Raw genomic sequence first — 21014 nt, forward strand, 5'->3', positions numbered from 1 at the left:
CTCGGGGCTCTCCCTGCCCTGTCCCCCCGCGAGCAGCCGGCAGTGGCACGGTCGGCCGGAGGGGGCGGCCGCGGCGGCGCCGTGTGTCAATGTGTCCGTCCTTCGCTCCTCCATTGTCTGCCGCCGCCAGTGCTGCTGCCGCGCCTGCCCTCCCGGAGCGCGCACCCACCCGACAGGTGCGGGGGGCCCGTGGACGGCGCCTGGCCCCGCGGCTGGGCCTCGGTGCTGGGCGGGCGCCGGGAGGTGGGGGGCGGTGTGGGCGCGGGTGCGGCGCGGCCGCCATGGCAGGTGTGGGGAAGCGCTCCCGGGCGGCCTCGTGGCCTCGTCCCGCGGCGTCGTGCGGGCGCGGCGGGTGTCCCACGCGGGAGCTGCCCCTCTCCCCGCTGCCGGGGGGTGCCGGGGCGGCGGCGACACGGAAAGGAAGCGGGCATGCATGAATCGTGAAGGGAAATGGCGTGTTCGGAGCGCACCGCGCCTTTTGTTAGCAGCTTTCTAAAATTAAACCCTCGAGGAGCAGCGCGCTTTGTTTCGGCTCCGACTTTCCGCTTCTCGGTCGGGGCCCGGCGGGCGCGGCGTCCCGCGGGGCTGAGGGCGGCCCTGCCCCGTTCCGCGCAGCGCTTCTGCCCCTGCTCTTCTGATCTGAGGGACCTCATCTTCCTGACGCTGGTTTTTGGAGGCGTGCGTCCTCCTCGCCCACCTGACCAGCGCTTGCGGGTTATCTCCCGGCTGCTTATTACATGTTTATGCGCGGAGTATCTCTGACATACTGCTCTTGTTCCGTGTTTCGCGTTTGCCTGTGCCTCAGTGCCTGTCAGAAGCGGGGCTGACTGGTGGTTTGCTTCCTGACCCAGAGCCGAGCACGCGTTCCGAGTCTGCCATGTCTTCGCTGCTGTTTCTCTCAGTGTGACTTTGTTTTAACAAAGCAGCTGAGTTCCCTGTTTTAAAAAACAAGGAAACACAGGGTCGTGGCTGTCAGCGAATTGTGTTTGAATCAACACATGTAACTGAGCGGGGGCTGTGTGCTTACGCTGGGGCTCCGGGTTTTACAGGTTCCTTTGGCTTCTTCTTGTGAGAGACCAAAAATACCCTGAAGGAAATGCCCTCAGTGCAGAAGTACTTTTTATACTCCACTCCAGAAAGATCTTCCTGTGCTGTGTAGACAGATGGCTGTCACCGGCTCACCACGAAGACTGAATTGAGGGTTTAAATAGTCTTTTGTTGGTTCGCTGTGGGGTGTGAATTTTACCCGCTGTGAACAAATTTTGCGATATTATTGTGCGCTGACAATCTACTACTAAGCAACAAGAGCATACTGGCTTCCTTTCGTATGCCAAAATGACCCGTGTGCAAAAATATAGGAATGTATTTTTATGGTGTTCTAATGTCGTTAACAGTCATAGCACCTTAGTTCACAGGGTGAACAGGCAAATGAAGTTTTTCCCCACTGGAGCTCATTAGGTGACTGAGGCTGGGAGTGCTCCTGCTGAAAGAGGAATGACATAATATGATGGCTGCTTAGAAAGTAATGCCTCCTATTTTGTTACATTGGCCTACAGCCTCAGACATAAAAGTTGATGGTATGGCAGTAGAGGTCAAACCTTCCCACCAATATTCCATTACATTTTATTGCTGTGTGACAGATGGCAGCAGAGGGGCAGTCTGACAAAGTGGCGTCAGATATGGAAGCACGTATGAAGCAAAGGTGTGGAATTGAATTCCTCCGTGTGAAAACAATTGCAGCTATTGACTTTCATGGACGCTTGCTGAACGTTTCTGGAGACCAAAGAGTGGGTATGAGCACAGTGAGGTGGTGGGTGGTGCAACACCGTGAAGCAGTGAGTCACCTCCACTGGTGCAGATTTTTACGAGCGTGGCATGCAGGCTCTTGTTCATCACATGTGAAAATGCACGGCTAATGGTGGTGCCTGTGTTGAGAAAGAGCAAATTCTCAGCTACAAAACGCTCTATCAGATAGTATTATTGTGCTCTTTGTATCTTCTGTGGTTTCCATGGAAATAAATAGGAGGCATTACTTTCAGAGCACCCTGCATAATTTAAAATGTTTCTTTCTCTTACCTGTCAGAGGTTTCTCTGTGACCTCCAGTCCAGTGGTAAGCAGATATTTCACAATCTTCTGTTTATTCTTGCAATATCCTGCTGAGGAAATGAAGTGTTCTTGCCTCCATTTTATGCACGTTTTATTTGAAGCATGGCGACATCAAATGACTGTTCCATGGCAGTACAGGAAGTATATGTCAGGGCAGGGAACTGGAACCTGAAAATGTAAGCTCTGAACTCTTGTTTCTTACTGCTTAACGTATTTTCTTTTAGATACTTTATCAGTTTTTTACATATATTTAAGCTGTGGGTGTTGTGTAAATAATATAATAATTTCATGTTGAGGGGGAAGGAAATGTTATCCTTGGTGTGACCCCATGTTTAGGTTTCAAGCAAGTATCACGTATAGGAAATTCCCTCTTCTATCATCAAGTTATTTATATGTCTGATGCTTTTGGTTTGTGAAGCAGGCACAAACGGTGACATGTTTTACCCCTCCGCTTTGCTGCTTTTGATGTGTGCATTTCTGCTTATGGGAGGTGTGTATGATGGCTATTGTAATGAATGCATAGGTGATCCTAAACACCTGATGCTTTCTGCAGAGAATGAGAAGAGAATGGTTGATGCAAGAAAATGACAATGATTTCGTTACTTAAGTATTAGTAACGTTCTGCTTTAGTATACCCCAGTTTTTTGGGGATCAAGCTAGGGCAAAAGAAGCTGTTCTGTTCCTTGGAGAGTATGCCATGAAACTCTGCTTTAGGATGTGAAAGAGAGAAAAAGGAGATGCTAAACTCGTTTCACTGGTTTCAAGCTGTTTTCTCCCATTCTGTCAAGTGACTGTCACTTGTGTCTTGGCTTGCTTGAATTCTGACAATTGTCCTCTCTTGCTTTCCTGCTGGCTCAGAGATCGTATAGCCTCTCTCTGTGCCAGATGATCAGAAACTTGCTCTGGCCCACTGCATTTTATCTAGGGAAAAATACAGGAACCAGTCAAACAAGTATTCCCATAGCTTATTCTCCTAGCTTCCATCCTGTTGGGTCATAGCTAAGGACCTCCTAAATCCAGGGTGGTGTCTTTGATTGCCTTTGTACTTGATAGCCTGCAGTGGTGGTGTGGGGTTTTTCTGGAATGTATGTAAACTTTGCATCTGCAGCATCCTGTGGTTAGAACTTTCATAACTGCATGGAAAAAAAATCTCCTCTTATATGTTTTTAAACCTGCCTCTTTGTGGCTGCTTTTTTCTTTTCCCCTGTCCTAGTTCCTCTTTTGAGAGTTTATGGAAAAAATTATTCCCTGTTCATGCTTGACGGGCAGTCATGGCTTGAAAGACCTGTATCATCCCACACCACTGTTTTTTTGCCAACCTGAAGTACTAAATCTATGTAGTCACTCCTGTGTAATAGCTGTTTTGCGTGGCTCCACTTTCTGCGCAGCCTGTGCTGTGGGGAATCTCCTTAATGTGGGGCTGATCCTGTGTGACAGATCTCTGCTGAGTTCTGGACCTACTGACTCCAATCCTGCTAATGATATCCTGCCAAAGAGGACAGTATCTAACAGGATTATTCATTTAGATCAATTCAAGTTCATGCAAGTTCAAGGCTTTTTTTTGTTGTTGTTGCTAGAAATATCCTCCGGTTTTTCCTCTCTAATATTTGTGGATATGCTACTTTTTTTCTAGTTGATTAGCATTGTTTAACTCCAACTTCCTTAAGTATTTTTGTTTGATTGTGAATGCTTTTAATTTTAGGTTTCTTCTGTATTTGTGCCTCGTGACAGCTGCTGAATCTATGACCTTATCTGTCAATGCTACTAAGGCTTATTTTGTACCAAAGGTAGATTATGAAAATACCTCAAAGGAACAACTGAAAGCAGCGATGGGCTGGAATGCTCAAGCAATATAGTGAGATCTTTGAAGGACAGGATATTCCTATGGCTGGGGTGTTCCCAGAGACATGGACAGAGATGTCTGCCTGCTACCAGTTCCCTGCGGCACCTTGCACAAAGTTAGGCTTTCTGTATACTTTGAGGTTTAGAACCAAATCCCAGCGCTTAATGCTAGCTGTATCCGAAGCATGGCAAGGTGAGACCTGCACTTGCTTCATCTTGTCTTGATCCCTAACTGATGAGAAGGATTCTCAAGCATGTGGGACAGAACGAAACCGAAACCCGCTAACAGACTTTCTGTTCCAAATGATTGGGTGAGCAGTGTTCTCCAGCTGGAAATACAGGACAGAGCAATGTGAAAGTATCAGGTTGAGACTTCAAGGTTCATATACCAGCATGGTCCCTTGTGACAGGGCACGTTTGTCTGACTTGGTGAGGCTGGTGGTGGTTTGCTCTTAGACTTGATGTGGCTGAGCAGAGCCAGCTCCAGCGTTTTTGTGCTCAGAACACAGCATAGCTGCCATCTTTGTAGAGGTTTCTTTTGGGAAAACTTCTCGCAAGTTTGTTTGTATTGGCCATGAAATGTTTTTTTGTTTTTTTTTTTTAATATATGCTTTTATTTCTAGGTTTACCTGTACTTCCAAATTGTGGAAGGGCAGCCTATGTAGTCTTCTAGTCTTCCCTGGGTCGGGAGTGTGCAAAGAATGGATTTTTGAGATGCTCAAGCGTGATGATGAGGGCAGTGCGTGTGCCTTGGATAAATGTACACTTTTACTACGTGGATAAAAGTTTCTTATAAAAAATAATCAAAATTACTTTCAGGTATGTGTGTACCCCCCTGCTCCATTTCTGTAATCAACAATTATTATTTTTTTTCACATTCTCTCAATTGTTTCCTCTGGATGGTCCTCATATAAACAATTTGCTCAGGTAATACATCACTTTTTAATTTTTATTATCACACTTCTAAGTCATTATTTCTTTTGTTAAGAGAAAGCCAATCTTTAGGTAATTTGTTTCATATATGTATATATTTCTTTTTTTCTGGGTAGGCAGAGTGTTGTAATTTTATTCCAGGTGTAATAGAACAAATGGTATACAAGCAACTTTTTGCTGAAAAGGACTGAAGTGCTTAGTGACTACAGGATTATGTGTATCAGACAGCCAGCAAAGCACCTTTACAAAACTAAGTTCTTTCCCACGTAAGCTTTGCAACTGGTGTCTCGTGAAGTAATTATGAATTACCACAGCTTTTGTAGGGATAGATTTGCAGTGTCTTTTTGGATTGGTGCTGCTAAACTAAATTCAGAATTTTAGAGATTTGAAGTAAGATTACATAAAACTGAAATATGTCTCCATACGGAAGAACATTAAAGAAAAAGTCCTTGGGGCCTTTGTGTGTGCCGTGATGCAGGGTGGAGACTCCCAAGTTATTTTCTCTCACACATCTTTTATGTGATGAAGAATGGTGGTGATGGAGGCTGCTGTGTTAAACATATCTAATTAGATGTAATCTGTGAATGAGTTTTTAGCTAAGATTATTTACATTCTGTTTATGTAATAGTCATCTACAGAGAGCTGCCCTTGTTTGCAGGCCTAAGGTGACTGTTTAGGATAGATGAGTAAAATTATGTATTGAATAGGCACGCGCTATTAAGTTCTGATTGTTTTGAGAGAGACTTTCTTATTTCTCTATTTTTTTGTTGTTGTTCTTATTTGTAGTGGAAATGCTAAGTCATGGCTTGAACCAGTGATTGAGCACCTGGTAGGAAGGCAGGGCCAGCCCAGGGGAGCTCAGGTACAAGCAGTGCATCTGAGTAGCCAGAAGAGGTGGAGCCAGGATCCACCCCTTCCTAGACCTCATTTAAGGGTTGGCAGTGGAGGTGAGGGCATCTCTCTGGAGATCCCTGCATATCTGAGGCCTTCCAAGGGTAAGCAGGTTCTTTCCTTTGTTTCTGTGTCCAAGGCTGCTGCATTGAGTGTATCCTTACTTGCTGCAGCCTAGGACTTTGCTATTCTGCTCTCACTGCTGTGCTTTCCATCACATTATAGCATTACATCATTCTTCCCTTTCAAATTTTAAGAATTCTTATGTTTGTGTTGCACATCTGGTAATAAACTGCTGTTATGTCTGTCTCACTGCCCATCCCTGGAAGTAAAAAAAAAAAAAAAAAGGAAAATTCCATTCTGATTATGTCATCTACAATCAGTTTCACCTGTGAACTGCCCTAGTTACCTATTAAACTGTGGGTTTCATTTCTGATACCATTTCTTTTTCCGTATGATCCATTATGACTGAATATGAGTTCTCCTCTCAGCTGTCACGGTACTTTCTTGTTAATTTAAAATAGCAATTATCTATTCCAGGATAACTAAAATACTCAAGGATCATTCAGCAGTAATGCTGGTGTGTTAGAGGAAAATTGACAAATGGAAAAAATCTATTGCTTCTCCTAGAGAAAACAGTGTGTGGAGTGTGATACGTGAAAACCCTTCCATCCTCACTGTGCTGTGCTTAAATCAGAGTGTAGATCTTGTAGGAGGCTGCAGAGGTCAAGACTAGTCCAAAGTGAAACAAAAGCCCAGTGAGCAGAGGATAAGTGCAGTGGTGTGGTCCTTGTGTTTAAAGCAGCATACTGCATCTGGAGTCTCCTGTGTGCCATAAAGCCGAGAGCAGAGTGAAATACTTGAGCTTCGAGGTAAAAGTATTCATGGACAAGAAGTGCTGACATTGACTGGTGTGACAGCTCTGGTTGTCTGTGAAGTGTGACTGTATGCTGTGAAAATGAGAAAGGGAAATCCTGTTTGTAGGTAGCAGAAGAATCTGTATCAGGTCACGGTTTTGCCAGTGGGGTGGATAAAGCCAGGGCATCCCTGGTGCACCTCCTAAGCCAAGGGAAGCAGTTGAGAGGTGAGTGGGGTGTGGGCAAGCGTAGAAGCTGGAATTTGGGAAAGGGCTGGTACGTGTGGTAGGTAGCGGCTTTGTTCCTGTTGTGTTGATCCCACTCAGTCTTAGGAATGCTTTTATCACCAAGAATATTGTAATATAACCAAAAAGCTTCCTCTGTATAAGATACATTTTTTTTTAAAGTTGTTTTGTTTTTCAAATTCCTAGAAAGCAGAAAAATATTTCCAAGAAATATCTTAGTAGTAATTCCTACCATAATAGTGACTTTGTCTGTAACAGCTGTTTGTTTCTGTGCTTCATAGAGCTTTTAAATTAGAAGTGTGGTTTAGGACCAGTGTTTGCATTGAGGTTGTTCTGTAGAGTATTTTAAATTTATCGAGTATTTCATGCATAGGCATGTTTTGGAGTCTTGCATAAGCATTTGCTCTGTCGAGTTATTCCTGATGTCACTTGCAGACGTTTTGTACAGAGATTGTTTGCAGTTATTGCAGACTCATAGTAGCAGACAAGATTATTGCTTTCAGCCAGCTGTAAGAAGGATGGATTATCTCTGGTGAGCATTAGAATTGAGGACAGACAGGACATGCAAGGAAAAATGCTCGACGCAGTCTGGGACAGAAAGGTCGTTTGGGGAAAGAAGCAGGAAACCTCTGATGTCTTAAATCCCATTGAGCTACACCCTTCTGCAGCTCCTTCAGCTACTCCAGATGAAACAATTAAATACAGCTTTGGGGTTGCAGTTCCTTGTAATAACCACTACTTAATGTGCTTTGGTTTCTGTTTTTTTGTTCTTCTTGAGTGATGTTTTCATGCAGAAAAAGAAGTCTAAGCAGCTCAGCAGTTTGTAATTTGCAGGCTTAAATGATCCCCTCGTTTTAGCTTTCGTTTCTGTGAATGAAGTCCTCTACTTCTCTAGAAATGATTTTAAGATGTAAAGTTCATTCAATCCATTCAAGTTATACATGAATCATTTTTCTTCTGATAAGGCGCAGGATGTGAGATCTTAGCAGCGTGTTACTGAGCAGTGGTAGGCAGGGGGCTACTCATTCGTTTGCGCTTAAAGTTAGAAAAACAAAATATATTTCTTAAATGCTTGAGAAGTCAGCCCTTTAGGAAAGAAGTGGAGATTAGGAGGTGCTGCTCAGTCTGCAGCCTTTTCTGCATTAGCCGATGCGGATGCGATTAGTTTGGTCAGAGGATCAGCTCGGGAATGTAATGCCCTCTGTGGGTTGCCTCTGCCTCCTGGGTGCGGGAAGGCTCCGTTCCCTGTTTCCCTGTGGTTTGTGTTAAACAGCAGCTGGCAAGTTCTTTGATAAAAATACATTTGCGTTCTGATCTGGTATGTCTCGGGGTGCAAAGGTGATGTTGTGGCATGAGAAGACTATCTCCATGACTAAACAGATGTACATTTTTGGATTTTAGCATCAGTTCACTCTTCAAAAATTAGAAAATTCTCCTTTTGTCTTTTTTTTCCCCTCTCCTTCATAGTACAATTGATGCAGTAGCTGTTAACTGGTTGTTTTTTCTTGCTTTTGAAAAGCTTCTGTTCTTTCAAAAAGACACGAGGTGTAGCACTGAAAGGTGTGTGCTTGTTTTTTGTTGAAAGTTAATGTAATTCACAGAAACTTTTCTAGATGTCTGAAATCCACACTGGGGAGCCCTGGGTTAACTAGTCTGTCTTTCTGAAGTCCTCAGAGAAACCAACTAAGCTTTTCATTGTCTTTCAGTTCAAGACAACAAATCCTTTAGCTGTCTCATTAAGAAACCTTCTAAATACTTAGTGTCTTGCATTCCTGTAGGAAATCAGTTGTACAAATCTAATGTAGCTTTTATTGACATTCACTTCCATGTGCATTTTCATGTGTGTACCTACAGACGTACACCCAGTGGAACGCTTATTATGCCATGTACAAAAGTAGATTGCTGATGTTGGTCTTTCAACTGCATGAAGAATGATGCTCTAAACAAGAAAATAGATTTCCCTGTTAATAGTGTCAAGTACCATTGTGCTGAGCTGACGCTGATACAGGTCAAACAACTGCAGGCCGGATGCATGCTGCTGCTGGAGGAAGCAGGGTGGGCTAGCGTGGTTTGAGCCCATTCAGAAAGTTATTAAACCTGTTCCGGTGATTGTGAAGCAGGGGTTAGAAATGAGTAACTCCTGTGCTAACTCTTGCGGCAGGGAAGCGGGCTGGGTGCGGGTGGATGCTTGTGGTCTCACGCTGAGCCCATTCACTGGGCACGTTTGTGGTACAGTGGTTGTGAAACTTCTCAGCACACAATGGAAGTTCTGTGAATCATTTAAGAAATACAAGCGGTGAACTCTTGGTGATTTACCTATGGAGGTGAGAATATGTCATTAGCAATTGCACTGTTGTTAACTTTGCATACTGGAACCCCAGCTCTGAGATGCTTTTAGCTGCCACTGAGCTATGGACTTCCATGCAGACTGCAGATGGACAGAAGGAACTTCTTCATTAGCACTGTAGAAGCTGATGGAAGAAGCTGGAAGTTTATGGCAGAATCACTTCAGTTCAAAAAGCTGAAACTGTTCATGGACGCCTCCCATAAGAACTTACCCAAAACTTGGCAAGCAAAGTATTTTAGACAAACTGTTTTCTGGAAATGTGTACTTTTCTCCATTGGTGGTGAAAAGCGCCAGGGGTTGCAAGGTCACACTTAGATGTCCGTTCTTGGTAATTTTTTGACTTAGGTCAAATGAATCCTGTCCTTGGAGTCTAACAGTTGGCTGTGCAGTCAGGAAAGTGGGTATGGGTTTGGCACTGCTGACTGCATGCTGAGATGATCAACAGTGAAATAGGTGCTGGTCCTCGCAGCTAATGGCATTGATTTTGTTGGGTTTTGCTCCAAGCAGAGCTGACACTTCCTTCCACTTAACAGTGTGCAGACACAGCCCTTCAGGAGCAGCTGCAGTGACGTTGTTCCTGTCCTCAGCTGGGATTTTCTGCATATATTCTAGAGTGGTGTTTGTATCTGGCAGCATGCTGGTTCCAGGGTGGAAATCCCTGTCTGGCTTTGTGTGAAACCAGGCTGAGTAGAGTAAGATTGATTTGTGGAGTACAATTTGGTAGAGCAGAATCGATTCTTTCTTCCCAGCACTTCTGGTGCAGTTTGGGGAGCTGTTCCACAGCCAGAACTCTCAATTCATACTGCGTGCAGCAGCCGCTGCTTTGTGGTGCTGCACACCTCTGTGAGGACACTTGGGACAGTTGATTTACTGACATCAACATCTTTGGTCCTGCTCAGCATTGATTAGTAATAAATTTGAACTTCTCCACGAGAAGGGCCATATGTCTCTCCTTGCCTGAACTGAATTAAATGTGGTGGATCAGCTGCAGCCTCTGTTCTAGGGAGCTTCTGGGACGCTGTCAGCCTGAATTTCTGCTTTTGCTTTTGGTCATTTTTGTCCTCCTTTCTGTTTCCCCTCTTCCTCCCCACTGCCTTGCGTTTTGGCAGATGCTGTAATAGGTGTTGACTGACTAGATTGTACCAGTTCACTGCTCTGCAGAAAGAACTGGCTGATTTCCTCCTCCAGCTCTTCTTCCTTGCCTGGCCACCTTGCTAGACACATCCAGGCCTCTCTTCAGGCAGTGATACCTGTGTAATGTCCTGACTGTGTTATTGTTTGTCATGGTACTAATGTTGATGACAGAATACAACAGGTTGCAGTAATTCAGGCTTTTTATCCCGCTGAATAATGCAATCGTGCTTATCTTAACTTGTGAATGGGGAATTAGCTCTTTAGACTGCCTGCAGTTTTGAATCACCTGACTGTAATTACAATCAGAGTGTCTCATGAATGCATCTTTTTGCGGAGCAAAACTATCAAGACACATAGCATTCATAGCTGCTGCTTGTAATGCTGTTTTTATACATAGACTGAATTCTTTGGGGTAGTGTGGTTGATGTTGAAGTCTCCTGAACGTTGAAGGGATGGAATTACCAATTACCTGGATTACCAATACAGACATATTCTTGGTTTTATACGTATTATCATGTAAGCATTGCATTTAGTGACACTTATATCCAGATACAACATGGAAGAGAATTTGAAAAGAGAATCTGAACTCTTGAAATGAGAGAAGATGAGGTGCCAAGACAAACCTCCATCTGTTCTGATGTATGAGCAGTCAGTAGGGATGTGCGGTATTTGTGTTTTTAGTGAAGGTAGCATCATAACCAAATTGCTTTGATTTTTTTCATGGTGTTTTTTCTTAAAAAAAAAAAGAGCTCTTGCTATATAGATCATCATTTGAATGCCCAACACCAGAGGCCCTCTGGGGGAGGGGATCTGAAGTATGGAAGCCTATCTATGTCTGTATGTACTCTGCCTTTTTCTCTACTTTGAAAGCTTGAAAGAGGTTGCTTGAATTTGGATTTTCTTTGGATTGGTGTGGCATATTTTTGTTTTGCTTTGTGAGTTTGTTTTTGCTATTTAATCTTTATGTACTCCTGTAACACTGGCTAACATCAGTTCTGAAAATTCAGATGTCATAATGCTAAGACTGACATCACATGGAACAGCAAGAAGAAGAGGAACTGGAGTAAAGCAGCTGCTTGTAAGTATGGATTTAACAGTGGTGTGCTTCTGCTTTTGGCTTTCATAATGAAAAACAACCAGTTTAAATGCATTCCCTCTTAAAAGAAACGGGTTAATATCCTCTTACAGAATTAGTAATACAACATGCTGACTCACCTCAGTTCTCACCACTGGAACAGGTTGCCCATTGTGGTGGTAGATGCCCCATCTCTGGAGACATTCAAGCTCTGAGCAACCTGATTGAACTGTAGGTGTCCCTGTTCTTTGCAGGGGAGTTGGACTAGATGACCTTTAAAGATCCTTTCCAACTCAAATGATTTTATGATTCTCTTGTAATTTTTGTTAGTTTTCCTCCCTCCCTGGCCTTACTGACTTGCCACCTAGCTCACAGTGCTTCTGGCATAGTATTCCCAAGTGAATAATTCTGCTGTGGGGCTTTAACTCTTGCCCTGTGCATTTGTAGGTTTAAGGGCCAGCCTTTCTTGGAGAAATGTTATGGAGCCATGTGGAGTACGTGATGCCTATAACTTTCCCAACAAAGCTTAACAAAGACTAGTTTGCCTTTGTTCCAGAGTCTGGTCTCTGAAAGTGGGCTGTGGTAGGTGGATAGGGTTGGTTGGTTTGTTTGTTGTTTTAAATAAATATTGTTTATAGAAATAAATAAATGGGAGTGCTGCATTTCTTTAATTGATACACTTGTCGCACCTGCAGCAATTTTCAGTTTAGGAGGTTGTATCATGCTTGTGCTTGATAGCCAGGCTCTTGGATGGTCTCTTCTTCCACAAATTCATCGTAAGAGCTTTAGATCAGAGCAGAAGAAACTTAAGTTCTAAAGTAAGATTGAGAGCTTTCAGTTGGCTGCCAGCTTTTGGAGGATAGCAGCTGCTGTGCCCCTCTTCGCTGGTTCAGTCTCTTCTGTCATTTTTCTAACCTGCCAAGTATAACAGTGGATTATGTAGGCGCTCTGTACCACGCGTTGTTGGGTGATGTTGCCACAGAACTAGCTTATCTAAGAAAGGAATTGTATCTATCTGCCTAAAAGCCAGCTATCTGTTTTCATATGGAAGATGCCTGGGTGTTTAGTACTTGTATCACCCTCTGTAGAAGTTAGTTCCCTGCAATGACTGTGTGTTGTCAATGTGGCAGCCAGTTGGGAGAAGGAGGAAGCAGCCCCAGGGAGCAGGAGGCATTGTGGATGCAGAGTGATGCAAGTCAGTTGCAGGCTTCTTTGCTGTCCAAGTGAATGCTGCTAACAGCGCTAGTTGCTGTGTTTGGAATAGCTGACATGGCGCAAAGCGTTGTGCGTTTCTCCTGCTGGCTCTTGGTGCCACCTCTTTTTAGCAAGAAATACCAGAATTCATGTATCTGAAAGCCAATTCATTACCCTACAGGTAAAAATGGCTGTGTTAACTGGTGAACTAATTTCTTTTCTGAAAACTTTGAAGAAATCATTGGGGAATTATATATTAAAACTTGATTTCAGTTGTCACCGAAGCTGAGGCCTTCACCACTTGCAAGTCCATGAGAGGTGCTGACTATTAATACATCCTCTGATTACTGTATTTAGTCCATGAAATACTAAACTGTTAGCAGCTGGGAGGCATGGCTTTCTGCAGAATTGACACTTGACATTCATTTATTTATTTAATTCCAGCCCTTACTGTGTTGATGACAACTTTGGAGTTTTCAAATCCTGTAGTGCTGTATCCTGCGGGTGCTGGTGGGCTCCTGTGTTCTCGCTGCTGCTCAGAACTATAAGACAGCAGGAGAGAGAACCACTGCACCTCTGATTTTACTGCTGTGATTGTATGAGTTGTATGAGTAGGGTTGACATGGAAAATTCAGCTGTCACCATGCACTAAAAAAGAGAAACAGAGTGGACTTGAATAGCGGACTGGTACTGTATGTGAGAAATCTGCTCTTCTTGGACTTGCCTTCATTACCAAGCTGTTCTTACATTGTCTTGTGTCTGACTGACCTCACTGCTAGCAATGAAGCTTCTCTGATAATTTTTTTAACATCATTTCTGCGGTATACTGGTAGGTTTTGGTTAGTTGCAAATCAGATTGTTGGTGCAAAGGAAGAATATAAAGTGACTCCAGTAAATGGTTGTTTCTCAGTGTATTGTGAACAGCAATACAGCTCTCAGCAGTACAGCTTTCTCTGCTAGACATTACTTAATGGAGAATTGAGCAACTTGTGGCAGCAGTGCCTTTATAGCTATATTTTTGCATCAACTAAGCCATCTTTCCTTCAGCAACGCCATCTCTTACAGTGACTATTGAGACGGTTGTATTTCTCCAGGACAACCAGCACAGCTAATGCTCCTCTGAATTAATCACTCTTGTTTAAGCATTTACACAGTCCATTGAAAATGGTATCTTGTGTTAAAACAAAAAACTTATGAACTTTGGAGAAGTGTTGTGTTCTGCTCATTTTCTGTGTTAAACTGATCCTAATCTCTGCCAATCCTTTTTTATCCTTTTTTTTTCTAAGGGGTTTTTCTGCTGGCAAGCTGTGCAAATTTTGAGTTGGATGACTACCATCACCTTAAAAATGGTATTCAGATCCAAAGCGATCTGTAGCAATCCATCAACTCTGTTTTCTTGGGCATACTCAAGTTACAAGCACGGCAGTGGGAGAGAGCTCTAAACTGAGAAGCTCCCATTAATACCTTGCCCTTTCAGAATTGTCAAACTCCTCTTAGCTGCTGAAAGAAGCCTTGCTACTGAAAGAGAACTTTTTTGTGTATGTCAACCCAAGTGTATGATTTCATTTGCTTGACTTGTATTTTTATCTGTCAGTGATTAAGAATCTTTTTCTGTTCTTTTTGACTGTGCCGTGATTCATGCATATTACATGTGGTTGCTGATGAAGCCGAGAAGCTGTTGCCTTAGTGGTTCAATTTTCAGTTGCCTGACTTTGTGGAGTACATGGAGATTGCTTTGGCTGTGGGAGGTTTCTACTTTGTTTTCCCCTCCTCATTCAACTGAGCAGCTTCTTTAGACGTTCTTGGTTAGTGATTGAATAATTGCCAGCAATACATGCATTGGATACATGCATTGAGATGTGTATCTAATTCTGTTTGCGATTGTGAGTTAATTAGCAGCTGTGGGGCTCTTCGGGTTTTTTCTCTGAGAAGCACGGGGATGTGCATCCCAGTTTAGCAGCTAGGTGATGGGATTTATGCAAATTCCATTGAGCTTTGTCTTCTCATTTTTGTCTGCACTTCTGTAGTTCTCAGCTGGGTAACTAATCACAGATCACACAATTCCTGGCTGGACTATTTTATAACAACACTATCTTAAGAATACTAAATATGATATCTGCTGGTAAGTATGGCATGCTTCCAAGTATGAAATTAAAGGTCAGAATCTCGTTGCTTCATCCACTGTAATATCATAAGCAAAAATAATCTGTAACAGAATATGTATTTTTCTGCAATAAACGTGGATTAACAGTGTTGTTTTACAAATAAATACTAAAACGGGAGGTTGATAATATTTAACTTATTTGTGTGACTGCTTAATCCTTGCCTGTAGCCATTGAGATCATACTTGGAGTAAAGCTGGGGGGGATTTTGAACTGGCTGGGACCTGGCTCTTGCTCTCTTGGCTCTTTGTAATGAGTGAGATCTTTGGGATAAAGACTTCCTCAACATTGTAACTCTAATGGTGGCCTTCGCAGGCAGAATAGCAAGAAAGGCAGCAAGTGCCCTCCCTTAAGGGCTGAGCCACAAGTGTGATGAACGTCGGAGAAGGGGCTGAGGAGATGCTTCTGTAGCCCATCTTCTCTCCCATTCTCAGTGCTTGGGACCCTGAGAAACACCAGGCAGAGCCTTTTATTTCCTTGTTGTGTCAGTGTGAATTTCAGAAGAGTGTTGCTGCTGCCCTATTCCTGGCAAGCTGACATCTGGGCTCAGGTGTAAGCGCGGTGCTTCTCCTTCACGCTGACCACATCCAGGATACGTGGGCACCCGAGGTGAATTTCTCACAAGGGTGACAACCGTGTTACAGCAGTAAAGGCGTTGCAGCTGCTGCAGCAGTGAGGTGAGCACACGGGTTGTGGGATGGGAGTACTGTGCTTCCGCCCTCCTGCCACCTGCAACTGCTGTGAAACGCTTGCAGAGAGATCTCAGCAGGGGCTGAGCATCACAGTGGAAAGTGGGAAGCCTGACAAGGATTTGGCAAGGACCTGTGGCTACATCATATCCCTCTGTCCTGTCGTCCCCTTAAAACGCTTTGTTCTTCTGCGCTGGCAATGATTTATGGGCTTTCTACCTCCAGATTCTGCTAGCTCTATGCTCCTGCTGCCTTCCCAGCGGTGGAGGCAGCTGCTTGTTTCGTGCAGGAGTGTCAGGATAGCCCTTCCTCCCTGCTGCTGGAGTGAGGTGTTTAATTGGCTTTTTAACATATCCTTTGTATTGTTACTGAAAGAAGAAAAAAGCCCCAGACCTAAGCCTGAGACTTAATGGTAAGAAGGTGAAAATGTGTAATTACTCTCCTGGATGAAGAAGACCCTATAAAACCTTACTGTCCTGCATGGAAAGGCTTGACCTTGATATGTGCTTTTTTGCTGACATGTGGCATGATGTCTGTCGGGGGGGAACTTCACTGCTACGAAGCAACTGGTTTTGAATTCATCGTGAGCTTGTTTGCATTTGAAGAATCTCAAGTGATTGTGAGATTTTTATTCAAGTGAACAATGATGCTTAGAAAAATAGATTTAGTTTGGATAATGGTTTCCAGTACTTACGTGTTCGATTTATTGGGTATGTGTTTCCTAGACCAAATATTTTCAGTATTTAAGATTGGCAGAAACATCAGCCCTATCAAGGCTTTAAATAATTGAGGAGTTAATAGTCGTAAGAACTGCCCTGTAGCGTGGATAAAAGACCACATGTTTCTAATTTTTCAGCAAGTTTAAGTTTGTTTAAAGCTTTGCACTTCTATTTCGTTGCCATTTTTTATTAGTTAACACTAGCTTTTCTGATTACAACAACCTTTACTAATTGCATTGCAGGGGTTGTTCAGTGATTAAAACTGCTATATCACCAACTCTTGCGACTTGAGTGCTTCTTGAGTATGAATCTGTTTTGTAGGAGCCTCTTAAGGAACGTGGGAGTGCAGGTTGAGGAACTGTTTAAAGTCAGACCATTTTTCATTTTTGATTGACTTTTGTAGCTGAGTCAGTTACCAGCAGTCTCAGACCCATTCTGACTGGTACTCAGCTGTCTGATGGCGATGCTGTCTGCGTCCTGCTTGAGGCAGCCCAGCTTGGCTTCTGAGATACCTGCTTCTTAAATGCCGGAGAGCTGGGTGTGCAGTTCAAACACAAATTTTCTGCTGGAGGTTTTCTAGATCCAAAAGAGAATGAATGGTGAAATCCCATCTGCTGTAGCAGAGTGGGGTCTGTAAAAAAAAAAAAAAAAAAAAAAAAAAAAAAAAGGCACGCTAAGGAGCTATCATTTCTGCATCTCTTGCTCTGTTTCCTGCTGGCAACTCATATAAATCCTAGGGGATGCTGGGCTTTGAGACAAAAGGATGAGTGTTGTTTGAGGTTTTCTTTTTGGGGATGTTTCCGCTCTACCCTTGCCCATCCTTAATGCCTTTATGTCTCAAACTATTCTGACTTACCTAGCTGGCACTTCAAAACTTGCCTTTGCTTTGAGCTATCCTGTATTTTTCAAAAAGTAAAACATATGTAAAAGTTGAATGTTTCTATGATTGCAAGGTTTGAGAACTGTGTGACATCTAATAGACATGCTTAATATGGTACTATCAAATGCAATGCTCTGTGCAAATTTGTGTGCTGCCATGCTGAACTTACAGCCTTCAGCCATCACTTCAGGTCTGGCTGCCAGTAAGTTCTTGGTTGTTTGTTTTCATCACATTCACTTCAAGTTTTAAATGATCATCTAGGCACCTGTTGTGGTGGTAGCAGCACTTGAAAACTCCTTCACAGTACCTGGTGTCATTTGCACTAGAGATTGGTCCTAGTCTTGTCATAGAGATCACTGGGTTCATTTTGCTCAGGCTCATGTTCCTGCAGCCTCTTGGTAACTGTGCCTTTGCTCTTGCTGGGCCAGCGCCTTATAAAGCCTGACCCTCACTCAAACAGATTAGAATGCAATGTATTTAAAGCTAAATATAGAAGGCAGATCTCTCATTCCTAGTAATTAACTGTTCAAGAGTCTCTTCTGTTGCACTGACCTCTAGTCATTTAGTCTGCCTCAAGTGGCAACTTTTACATTAACTGTTTTTCCTTTTTCTTTCGGACATCTGGGAACAAGAGAAGTCATATTTTATTTTAAATGTGAACAGTTTTAAAACCTGATAGCCTTAAGGTGCATACAACTCTTCCAGCAGCTTAAAAAGAGTCCCCATTAAAAGTGGCCAAGAAGGCCAATGGCATCCTGGCATGTATCAGGAATAGTGTTGCCAGCAGGAGCAGGGAGGTGATTGTCCCTCTGTACTCAGCTCTGGTGAGGCCACACCTCGAGTACTGTGTTCAGTTTTAGGCCCCTCACTACAAGAAAGACATCAAGACCCTGGAGCGTGTTCAGAGAAGGGGGACAATGCTGATGAGGGGTCTGGAGCATGAGTCTGATGAGGAGCAGCTGAGGGAACTGGGATGGTTTCCTCCGGAGAAGAGGAGGCTCCGTGAGACCTTATAGCTCTCTACAACTACCTGAAAGGAGGTTGTAGCGAGGTGGGGGTCAGCCTCTTCTCCTGTATAACTAGTGGTAGGATAAGAGGGAATGGCCTTCAGTTGTGCCAGGGGAGGTTTGGGTTGGATATTAGGAGAAACTTCTTCTCAGAAAGAGTGGTGATGCATTGGAGCAGGCTCCCCAACGGGGTGGTGGAGTCACTGTCCGTGGAGGTGTTCAGGAAATGTGTAGTTATGGCACTGAGGGGGTGATTTAGTCATGTGGTGGTGAAGGGTCAGTGGCTGTACTTGACCATCTTAGAGATCTTTTCCAATCTTAATGATTCTATGAAGGAAGTCTAGCACTAGAAGTTTAGCATATGCATTTCTGTCATATTTAGTAAATATTCCTAGGCTGAGGTCAGATGCCTTTGTTCATTTCTTTGCTCTCAAAGATATATTTTTTTTTTAATAAGGAAGTAGACAGTGCTGGTACGAGTCCAATGGCTACAAGAGCTGAGACAGGATTGGTTCCTACTGGCTGTGTGGCTTGCTCAAAACTTTCCAAAGCTCATGGGCAAGGGCTGAGTTACCAGGGGCAAAACTAACCCAGTGAGAAATACCTGGGAGAATATTATATTTTGTATCTCCATCCTTTAATAATAATAGATGGTCACAAAGACAAGGCAGGTGTCACATCTGGTTGGTCTATAGCTGAAGGCTGGCTTGTTGCTCAGGGCTGTGACCTATCTCCTGAGCCCACCTCCTTCATCTCAGCCTCTGAGGCAGCTGCGTGGGGGAAAGAGATGTCTGAGCTCCCTTGTGAAGAGGAGCTGGGATTTGACAGTGCTTCAAAAGATCCTGTGGTATTGCAGTTTGATGTTTTTCTCTCTCCTTGCAGATGTGTGGGAGCATTTTCCAGAAGGCGATGTAGTATGTTGGTTGTTCTGAAGTGCTCTCTGTTAAAACAGTAGCTTTAAATCACAGCAACCTCTCAGTGTAACTGGCTTGGTTGCTATTTTTTTATATGACTTGTAGGAAGCAAAGCCAGTCTTGACTGTGGACTTGGCACATTGCAGTACATGCTGGCATTTTCTGACTGCTGATAAATCATAGAGCTACCCTAGAGAGCAGTGGTTTGCCAAGTTACACATCCGAAGCACTACTGAAGTGGCTCATTGGTGACACTGCAACTAGGAGAGAGTGGTGAATGAGAACAGTGTTATGTAGTTAGAGCACTGCTAACTGCTGTGTAAGCTTTTGAGGCGGGGAGACCATTACTTAGGTAATAATGTGTGGTTGATGGCATCTTTCTAGCCAGCAAGCTTGAGTTTCTCTTCCTTGATGGTAGCATGTGCTGGCAAAGGGACATACTTTTGAAATGGGTCTGTGACAGCACTGTGTTCCATATTGAAATTTGTATTGGATGAGTCTATGATGAAGAAACAGAAATAATATAAATGTATGGAAAACTAGATTTCTTAAGAGAACACGTCCAAAGGATGAAGCTTCTTGTATGTTAAAGCTCAGTTCTAGACAAGCAAGCTGTACCTGCCAGCGGCCTGAAGACTTGCAGGGTGGCCGGGCCCAGCAGCAATACAGGGCCAGGACCATCAGGACACGCCGTACGGCCTTGCAAAGTGCAGCTCTTTGCATTTGGCTGTCAGTTTGGTGGATCCTTGCACCAGTTGTGACTCCAGTGATGGAACCAACTCTGTCCAAAGCTGAAAAATAATACATTTTTACCTAGGTGAAGTGATATTAACGTATCCAGTCTGCAAGTACTTTAACACGACATGTTGAGATTTGCAGTTAAGGTCTGAAGTAATGAGCCTGATACCTTTGGCCATTCTTGTTGTATGGTGTGTCACTTAGATCCTTGATTTTTGTATTTGTACACAAAACTGATGAGGAATGGAAAGGCGTGTTACCTCTTTTCTCAACAAACACAGGATTTTAGGAACTGTAAGTTCCTAAGATGTATTAGCACTTGGAAGAAACATTTGGGAGAACTGTAATGGTTGGGGTGCTGTTATTTCTCCCAGTGCTCTGGGCTGGCTAGGTGCCTGCACTAAAGGCAGAGGCTTCTTCCTTTCCATTCCTGGTTGGATTTTAACCCTGTCTCATGTGGGGAGAAGTGGTCTTTCTCTTTTCTTTTTGGAGGACAAGAGATGGTGTCAGAGGAACAGGAGCTGTAGTTGTTCTTGGGTCATAATGCTATTAATCTTTAATAATCTTTCAAATAATATAAATTATTCTTTTTATGTATACATCAAGAACTTGTTTTCCCTTTTGCATACCAGGATTTTACTACGCTGTATGGTTGTTTTGCCCTTAGGCAAACTGTTTTGTTAATGTTATAGTAAAAATCTCTTTTTTTTTTCCTCCAGAAATTTTATGAATAAGAATCAGAAGCCGGTGCTAACAGGCCAGCGGTTCAAAACTAGGAAGAGGGGTATGTTAAGTTACTTTTTGTTATTTTCCTATATGTGAAAATGAATAGAAGGAGAACAGCTGCAATGACTGATGTTTAGTAGGATTAAGATTTTTCTCCCCTTCCCTTTGCCATGTTAAGAACATAAGTTATAAATAACATTTATCTGTAAGGTTTCTGATATTTTGTCTATACATTTCAGGACTTCACTGATACTTTTAAGTTTGGATTTGTTTGTTGTTAAATCTTGCAAAGCCTCTGTTAAAGAATTAAATTTTGAGTTTATAGTAGACTTACATATTGAGAAGAAAACTTACTAAATGTTTGTCTTAGCTGTTTCTTAATGTGTCCCTTTTGATTAAGAAAGCAAACTATGAGCTTTTATTTGAAGATTGCGTAAAGAAAATTACCTGGCTTTCTTGTTTTTCTGCATATTTCTTTGATTCAAACCAATACCACCTCTATAAATGAACCTTTCACTTCTAAAAAGGAAGCTCTTCTCCATTATAGTGTCAAG

At 43.1% G+C, this 21014-nt stretch overlaps 1 protein-coding gene across 2 annotated transcripts in view; it reads left to right on the plus strand.

Annotated features, from left to right (window-relative positions):
- Positions 25–21014, plus strand: part of BZW2 (basic leucine zipper and W2 domains 2) — a 52433-nt gene continuing 31443 nt past the window's right edge. Inside the window, exons 1-2 of one of the 2 annotated variants that reach the window (XM_021389142.1) lie at positions 25–176; positions 20454–20518. In XM_021389142.1, coding sequence (XP_021244817.1) covers positions 20461–20518 — 58 coding nt within the window. In that variant the 5' untranslated portion in view covers positions 25–176; positions 20454–20460. Of the gene's footprint in view, positions 177–11355; positions 11435–20453; positions 20519–21014 lie in introns of those variants that run through there. The other variant, XM_021389140.1, reaches the window with a different exon arrangement.

This window comes from Numida meleagris, chromosome 2 (genome assembly GCF_002078875.1).
Source record: "Numida meleagris isolate 19003 breed g44 Domestic line chromosome 2, NumMel1.0, whole genome shotgun sequence".
NCBI classification, from domain to species: Eukaryota; Metazoa; Chordata; class Aves; order Galliformes; family Numididae; genus Numida; species Numida meleagris.